At 19.5% G+C, this 9,695-nt stretch overlaps 2 protein-coding genes across 2 annotated transcripts; one reads left to right on the forward strand and one right to left on the reverse strand.

Annotated features, from left to right (window-relative positions):
• Positions 1-165: 165 nt before the first annotated feature.
• PRSY57_0320900 (ATP-dependent RNA helicase, putative) lies at positions 166-2,739 on the forward strand (the record flags this gene model as incomplete). Its single annotated transcript, XM_012905833.2, has 2 exons — positions 166-2,041; positions 2,387-2,739. The coding sequence occupies 2 exons, from the start codon at positions 166-168 to the stop codon at positions 2,737-2,739; spliced, it is 2,229 nt and encodes a 742-aa protein (XP_012761287.2).
• Positions 2,740-3,159: 420 nt separating this feature from the next.
• Positions 3,160-9,274, reverse strand: PRSY57_0321000 (microtubule and actin binding protein, putative; the record flags this gene model as incomplete). The annotated part of the gene is made up of 5 exons (XM_012905834.2): positions 3,160-3,354; positions 3,512-3,611; positions 3,744-3,832; positions 3,988-4,194; positions 4,364-9,274. The coding sequence occupies 5 exons, from the start codon at positions 9,272-9,274 to the stop codon at positions 3,160-3,162; spliced, it is 5,502 nt and encodes a 1,833-aa protein (XP_012761288.2).
• Between the last annotated feature and the right edge of the window lie 421 nt (positions 9,275-9,695).

Consider the following 9,695-nt stretch of genomic DNA (forward strand, 5'->3'; position numbering starts at 1 on the left):
ATATATATATATATATATATATATATATATATATATATACATTTATTCATTTATTTATTTATTTATTTATTTATTTATATTTTCTTATTCTCATTTGTCATATGTTCGTGCTTGTAATGGTGACCGTTATATAAAACCCCCCCACCCAAAAAAAAAAAGAAAAAAATGAACGATTCTGATGAAGAGAAATATTTTGAAGAAGATGGTAATGAAGAAGAGAAAATAAGTAGTGATGTAAAGAATCGAGATAGCTCGAAGGAAGAACAAATTGATACCCTGGAAGAATTTATGTTAGAAATAAATAAAGTTATAGAAGAAGAAGAAAAAAAAAAAGAAGAAGATTTAGAATCACATGAAAACAAAAATTTGTATAATAATAAGATAATTAATAAACGAAATGTGGATTCTCAAAAGTTCAAAGATAATATTATTATTAGTAAAAATAAAAATGATCCTGTTGACTATAAAATATATGATAATAGTCTTGATGATAATGATGTAACAGCTGATATATATGAGTATCTGGAAAAACAAAAAGAAATATGTGATATGGAAATTAAAAAGAAAAGAAAAAAAAATGCAGAGTTAGAATGTAATGATAAAAATTGTATGGAAAAAATATATAATGATAATGATATGACATCATGTGATAGAAAACATAAAAAAAGCAAAGAAGATTTTAAAGAATATCATATATATGATGATAACGAATTTTTGGAACAACAACATAAGTATTATTATCATCATCTTGATGATGATGATGGTGAAGAGGTCATTTTAGACGAGATTAATTATGATAGCATTCCAAAGGAAGAATTCAAAAAGGACATTTTTGTGATTGATGAAAATGTTCATAGTTTTACGTTAGAAGAAAGTGTAGAATATAAAAAGAAAAATAATATAATAAGTATGGGATTTAATATACCTAAACCTATTTATTCCTTATTACAGATAAAGAATTTAATAGATAATGATATTTTACAAAGAATATATGATACATATTTAAGTACCTTATTTCCGGTTCAAAGTATGGTTATCCCTATTTTTTTAAGTGGTCGAGATCATATAGTAACTAGTAATGCTGGTACAGGGAAGACCTTATCTTATATCATATCGTTGATTATACATATGATGAATTATAAAAAGATAAAGAAAAATAGTTTATGTGATATAGATAAAAAGGAAAACATAAATTTCGATAAGAAGAAAAATGATTATTTTAGCTGTTCTACAGATGCTTTAATTTTAACACCTACAAGAGAATTATGTATCCAAATATATGATGATATAAATAATATATGTTGTAATAAATTAAAAACATGTGTTTTATGTAGTGGAATAGATTATAAGAACATATATAATAATATAAGAAAAGGTACTGATATTGTAATATGTACTGTAAAAACATTAATACATTTTGTTAATAAAAAATATTTTTCATTAGTAAAAATAAAATATGTTATTGTAGACGAGTTTGATTTATTATTTTCTAAACAGTTTTTACATTTGGTAACATCTGTTTTAAAAAATATTAGAACGGATTCTATCAAAGGTATGTTTTCTTCGATGGTAGTATCAGAACCTATGTACGGATTAGTAAAAACTTATTTAAATAAGAAATATATTACTATAAAAATTGAAAATAAGTATTCTATGATATATGAAAAATTTTATATTCTTGAAGAATGCTCGAAATATAATTATTTAATAGATAATATAAAGAAATGTTCTGATAAAGGGCAAGGGTTTATTTTTTGTAATAGTAAAAAGAATGTTATGTTATTATATGATAAATTGAAAAAAGAAAGATCACTTAATTCTATTTCTTTTGATTTTATATATGGAGATTTACTTCAAAATGAAAGAATATATAAGTATGAAAAATTAAAAAATAAAAAAACACATATTTTAATAACAACAGATTTGATGTCTAGAGGAATAGATCTTATCAATTTAAATTTTGTTATTAATTATGATTGTCCTAGTGATATATTTATATATATCCATAGGATAGGTCGATGTTCTAGCGTAAACAATGAGGGTAACGTTTTTTTTTTTTTTTTTTGAAATTATACATATGTATGAAAATGTGTGTAATGTGAATATATCCAAATATATAATCATTTGATTGATTTGTTTGTTTATATGTTTGTTTATATGTTTGTTTGTTTGTTTATATGTTTGTTTTTTTGTTTATTTGTTTGTTTGTTTGTTTGTTTGTTTATTTGTTTGTTTGTTTGTTTGTTTGTTTGTTTGTTTGTTTGTTTATTTGTTTATTTGTTTATTTTGATATTTATTTATTTATTTTTTTTTTTTTTATTTATTTATTTTTTTTTATTTATTTATTTATTTATTTTTTATTTATTTATTTTTTTTTTTTTTTTAGGCCAAGCAATTACCTTCATCCTTCCTTCTGAAAAAAAAATGGCTTTCCTCATTTATACGCACTTAAAAAACAAGAAGCGAAAAATAGATAAAGAATTAGAAGATTTTATTTTAAGTAATAATTTAAACAACGATATACAAATGAAAAGTTATAAAAGAAAAATGAACAATTCAATTTTAAATATGCCCTTAAAAAATATACACAACATGTGTAATGTAGTTAATAATAATATGAGTACGGAAAATAGTTTTCTTCAAAAAAAAAATTTATTAGTAAATAAGGAAAATTCAACAAAAAAGTTGAACATGATTTCTCCCGATGATGTCTTATCATCATCATCAGAAGATGAATGAAATGAGAACATAAATAAATACATAAATAAATAAATAAATAAATAAATAAATAAATAAATATAAATATAAATATATATATATATATATATATATATATATATATATATATAATAGTAGAATGTTCATGAAGATATATATTTTATTATGTACACAAAAAAAAAAAAAAAAAAAAAATTTAAACATTAAAAAATCTTTACAAAAAAAATAACATTTGGACAATTCCTTTTAATATTTATTTTTGTATACATTTTTTTTTTGCCTAAAAATATAACATTTATTATAATAAAATAAATATACATAGGAATAAATAAACGTGTTCATATTTATAAATATTTATGAAGTTACTGGAGAAGGATTATAAACATTAATTATATGATTATATAGACACATACAATAAAATAAAATAAAATAATAATTTATTTATGGTATATTATCAGTATATTCTTTATGAAGATTGTTTAACAATGCATTGACTTTTGTCATTTTTTTTGCTGCTTTTTCTTTTTGTTTTTTATTTTCTTCTAATAAAATGTACATTTCCATATCTCGTTTCTTAATCTTCTTATTAGTTTCCTCTAGCATTTTATTTAATTTGACGATTTCGTTTTTATTCGTCTGAAAAAAAAAAAAAAAAAAAAAAAAAAGCACACATATATATATATATATATATATATATATATATATATATATATGTATTATTTAGATATAACAAAGCGAATTAATATAAGCACATATATATATATATATATATATATATATTATTTTTATATACCGTATTGTCTTGACGTAATTCTTTACATTTTTTATTTACAGTGTTAATTTCCTTGTCTTTCTCCTCGACAAGTGTTTTAATTTTATTCTCATATTCGTTACTATATAAAAAAAATCAAATCAAATCAAATCAAATCAAATAATATTATATATATATATATATATATATATATATATATATATATATATGTTTATTTTTATTTAATAATGTAAGTGCATAAATGTTTGCATACCAGAAGGATTCTTTTATATTTTCAATTTCCTTGTGCGTATATTCAATTACTTCATCTTTAAGTTTTAACTTATTTTTTAAATCCTTAATCTGAAAAAAAGATAAAGGAAACACGAATGGAGTAATAATGTATAATGGGAAATGAAATGTGTTACAATTAAGCATATATATATATATATGTATATATATATAGATATATATTTATATATGGTTTTATTTTTTTATTTTTATTTTTTTTTTTTTACCTCTTCTTCATATTGTTTATATTTTGCATGGGCAAATTCATATTTAGTCATATAAGAATCTAATTCCTTTTCATATTTTGTTACGAGATTTTTTTTTTCTATTTTGTAATCATCTAATAACTTTTTATATTCTCTTTCTTTTTGTTTAATTTCGATTGTCCTTTTTTTTACTTCATCATCTTTAGAGTTTAGTTCACTCTTCAATTTCTACAAAAAAAAAAAAAAAAAAAAAAAAAAAAAATAATAAATAAAACCATATATAAATATAAATATAAATATATATCTATATATATATAAATATAAATATATATCTATATCTATATATATATATATATCCATTTATATTTATTTATTAATTTTATTTTTTGTTTTTTACCTGGACGCTTAGATTCACATCTTCTGTGATTTTATTTTTGATTTTTATGGTTGTGTTTAGTTCTTCCTTTTCTTTATTTATAGATGCGATTTTATGATTAACATCTTCAATTTGTTCTTTCATATTATTTATAATATTTTGTTTCTGATCTACTTGAGATTTGAGTATATCTATTTGTACATATAATTTTTTTTGTTCATTTAATATATTATTGTGTACATTGAGAGTTACATAATTTTCTTGTACGTCTTTTTTTATATATTCAAATGCATTTATTTTTAATTGTTGATTTTCATTTTTTAATTTGATATATGCTTGTTTAATATTTTTTAATCCTTTAATAAATTTTTCTTTTTCTTCTGAATAATTTTTTGTTTCTTTAATTAATATTTCATTTACATTTTTAAGATTTTTCGAATTGATTTTAATATCTTGATTTACATTTTTTAATTCTTTGATTTGTTGTTGTAGATTTTCATTTTGATCTTTTAATTGATTATAAGATTGTTTGAATGCATGTTCTAAGGATTCTACTTTTTGTGTAAAGTTTTTTTTTTCTCTTTCTATAATTTGTTGATTTTCTTTTTTTATATTATTTAATGTGTGTTCATAATTGATTTGATTTTCTTTTAATTTGTTATTAAGTTTTTTATTTTTATTTTTGATTTTATCACATTCATTAATAATATTATTTTTTTCTTTAGTTATAGTATCTATAGCTAGCTTTTGTTTTTCATATAATACATTTATATCTTCTAAATGTTGTTGTACAATTTTATATTCTTCTTTTAAATTATTAATTTCCTTATTTTTTGTTAAAAGTATATTTTCTTTATCTTTTTCTAGATCTTCGATTTTTATTTTATTTATATTTTTATCTATTTCATAAGTTGATAATTCTTTATATTTTTCTTGTAATATGTTTGACATTTTTTCATTTTCATTTTTTTCTTTTAAATAACATTCTTCAAAATTGTTTTTTTCTATTTGTATTTGAGCAATATGTTTATCTAAATTATGTATTTGTTCTTTGATTTGTGTTATTTCCTTCATGTGTTTCTCTTTTATTTCCTTATACGATTGAAGTTCTTCTATTATTTTTATATGTTCTTTATTCATTTTATTATAATTATCTTGTATTTTTTCTTTTTCATTTAATGTATTTTTTAAATCATTTGATAACTTTTCATTTTCGATAGATAATGTTTTATTTGTTTCTATTAATTTAACATTCTCTGTACTTATTTCTTTTTCATTTTTTAATAACGTTTCTATTTTGTTATGTAAATTATTATTTTCTTTATTTATAATATCGAACTTATTAGTTAATTTGGTATTTTTTTCTTTTTCGATATCATTTGTTTTTTTTATTTCTGTTTCTTTTTCTATATGTATATTTATTTTATATTGTAATTTTTGGATTTCGTTATCAAATTTATTAATTTTCTCTTTTCCTATTTTTAAATTATTTTCTAAGGTTTCTATTTGTCTATCTTTTTGAGATATTATTTCTTCTTGTGTTTTTAGTTTTTTTTTTATATCATCAATCTTTTCTATATTCTCTTTTAATATATCGTCTACATCTTTTTTATATTGTTTCAATATATTATCATTACATAATATGGTTTTTTCTTTTTCTTTTATTAATTCTTTTAACATATATATTTCTGAATCTTTCTTTTTTAAAAATATTACATATTCATTCATTTTATTTTCAAATTGTATTTTGCTTAATGAGAATTGTTCATTTATATATTTTGTTATATCTTCCATTTTAGCTAGCTTCTTTTCTTTCGTTATACAATTGTCTTTAAGTTTATTAAAATCTATAATTATGTTGTCTAGTTTTTTTTCATATTCATTAATTAGGGATATCTTTTTCTTTTTGTATTTCTCTTTATTTTTACAGAAGCTCATTTCTTTTTTCTTCTGTACCGAAATTTTGTTTTCTAAATATTTCACTTGTTTGTTTAGAGCTTTATTTCTTTTTTCTAACACTGTAATGTGTGAAAGGTTGTTATTATGTTGATAGTAATAATAATTATTATTATGATTATTATTATCTCGATAATTATTTTTATTATGATTATTATCGCTTGGTTGTTTAACGGTAGTGAAATTTTCTAATACATTATAATTATTATGTTTATAATTTGTATGTTGAATGTTTTCTTGGCTGGATGTATCGTGATGATTGTGGGTATATTGAACCAGCATATTGTTATTATTGTTATCATCATAATGAACATAATCATCATTATGATCATTATCATCATCATCATTATCATCATCATCATCATCATCATCATCATTTTTATTTTTATTTTTATTATTTTTTATTTTTTTTTCTTTGTTCTTTTTCTCATTAGATATATTTTGATTGTTACTTTCATCTTCCACATCAACATCCGTACTTAATTCTTTATCATAATCTACAACACTTTTCTTTCCTTCTTCATCTGTAATATAATTTTGTTCTTCCGAATTTTTATCGCCATTTTCATCAACATAATTTTCGCTATCGCTCTCATCTTGATGAAGCATACTTTTCAAATTATTTAATTTATTTAGATATGAATCAAATTCAAATTTTTCTTCATTCTCCAAGTTTATGTTTTTCATTTCTGTCTTTATATCATTAGATATGTCTTTAGTATTCTCCTGAAAAATATATTTAGTGCTGTCAATTATATTATAATTCTCTAAATTGACATTCATGATATTTGATTTTGCAAATCCAACATCGTTTCCACACACGTCATAATTATTACAATTATTATTATTACTATATATATTATTATTATTATTATTATTACTATTACTATATATATCATTATTATTATATGTATTAATATATACATTTTCTTTATCCAGTATAGTTTCTTTATTATTATATATCATATTTGTCTCGTCATTTTTATTAACATTATTTAAATTGTTCATATTTTCTTTTAATAATTTTTTTTTCCTGACTTGTTCAGAATTTTTAGACGAATTATTGGAAGATATGGCTAGTTCGTCTTCTTTTATATTATTAAAATGACCTTTTACTTTATTTTGTTCTTCATTACAAATATTGGATTGTTTGATTTTTTCTTGATTAATATCATTATAATTATTTTGTGTTTGTTTATAAATATAAAAGTGATCATTTGTATTATTATTATTATTTATATGAAAATTGTTTTTATCATCCATTATAATTACCTCGTTATTTTTTACATAATTTATATTATTTTTACAAATTATTAATTCTTGTTCAGAATTATATATATGATTATTATTATTTGTTGAAGAATATATATGTGTATTTATTAAATCTTTTTTTTTTCCGTGGACCTGTTGATTTGTGCAGTTATTATAATTTATTATTTCATTGGAAATATTTTTTTTTTCTTCTTGTGATGTTTCATAATGAAGTTGGCTTTTCTCCTTTTCTTGACACATATCATTTTTATTATTGGTTTCATTAAAATTTATTTTATTAAACTTATTATTATTATTATTATTATTATTATCATCATCTATTTGGTTATAAAGATTGAGGGTAAACTTTTCATATTTATCTTTTATGTTTTGTAAATCGATATTTTCTTTATCTTCCTTAGACAGAACATTATTATATGTATATTCGTTTTTTAGGAAAGGGATATTTTGGTCATGATACATATTATTCGTTTCGTTTGTATTAAGTTTATCGTTTTCATCCATATCTTTATTTGATGTTTTATAATCATCAGGATGATTATCAAAGGATTCATAATTCTCATCATTGTCTAAATTATCTGTATCATGAAATTTATAATTTCTTAAATTATTTAATACATTTAAAATATTCTTAATTTCCTTATCATCATCATTATCATCATCATTATCATCATCATTATCATCATCATTATTATCATCACTATTATAACAACTAATATTACAGCTATTATTAGGACTATTATTAGGACTATTATTATGACTATTATTATGACTATTATTATGACTATTATTATGACTATTATTATGACTATTATTATAACTATTATTATAACTATTATAATAACTATAATTATCATTATTATTATCATTATTATTTTCCTTATTATTCTCATTATTATTTTCCTCATTATTTTCCTCATTATTTTCTATTATATATTCATGGTCACCATTTGAAGTTAATTCATATGCGATTTCTAAATTTTGGTTTGATAAACTCTGGAGACTATTTTTTTTTTCTTCGTCTGGAGAAATTATGCTATGTATTTCATCTTGACATACATAATTAGTATCACTCATATCATTTGAACGATATAAATATTTTTCTTTATCTAACGAATAGGACCTTGATGATCCTGAAAAAATGGGTTGATCCATATGTTTTTCGACATTTCGTATTAATTTGTTTTCCTGATCATCTTGTATTTCTAACATTACATTTTCATCATTTGTATGTATAATATCTTGTCTAACTTTTTTTTCTATTATTTCTTGTGTTTCTAATATTGATTTTTCATTAAGATGTGTATTATTTATACAGTTCAATGATAAATTATTATTTTCATGCTTCATATGAATATCCTCTTGATATATATTTTTTTCCACATTATTATTAGGAGATACATATAAGTCGTCACAATCCATATGGAGTACACATTTATCTGATACGTCTTGATAAGTATTGTTGTTATTATTGTTTATTAAATTTACTATTTCATTTTTATAATTATGTAATATATTATTATTATTATTATTATCACAAATGGTAATGGACTTATTATATAAATAAAGTTCATTTGAATTATTTACACACAGTGTTATATTATCATTACATATTTGTGGGAAATTATTTACATTTCTTTCATCGTTTTGCAATATCTTTAATTCCTTAATATCTGAAATATTTTTAACGTTATGAAATCCCATGTTATTATTTTATATCATCTTAAAATAAGCATATTAAAATGAAGAAGTGCATACACACATATATATATATATATATATATATATATATATATATATATATAAATATATTTATATATTTATTTTAAAAAAATAAACATGAACTTTATTTAATTTATTTCCTTTTTTTAATATATGAAAATATAAGTCTTAAGAAGTCACAAAAGAAAGGAAATATGTGATTCAATTAAAAATTATACACAGATAAAAAATATATATAAATAAATAAATAAATAAATAAATAAATAAATAAATAAAACAAATTAATCATAAGATATATAAATTGTGTTAAAAGAAAAATTTATATATATCTTTTGGATTATGGAAAATAGGGCAATAAAAAAAGAAAAGAAAGAGAAAAAAAAAAAAAAAAAAAAAAAAAAAA

Source organism: Plasmodium reichenowi, chromosome 3, assembly GCF_001601855.1.
Source record: "Plasmodium reichenowi strain SY57 chromosome 3, whole genome shotgun sequence".
Classification (NCBI taxonomy): Eukaryota; Apicomplexa; class Aconoidasida; order Haemosporida; family Plasmodiidae; genus Plasmodium; species Plasmodium reichenowi.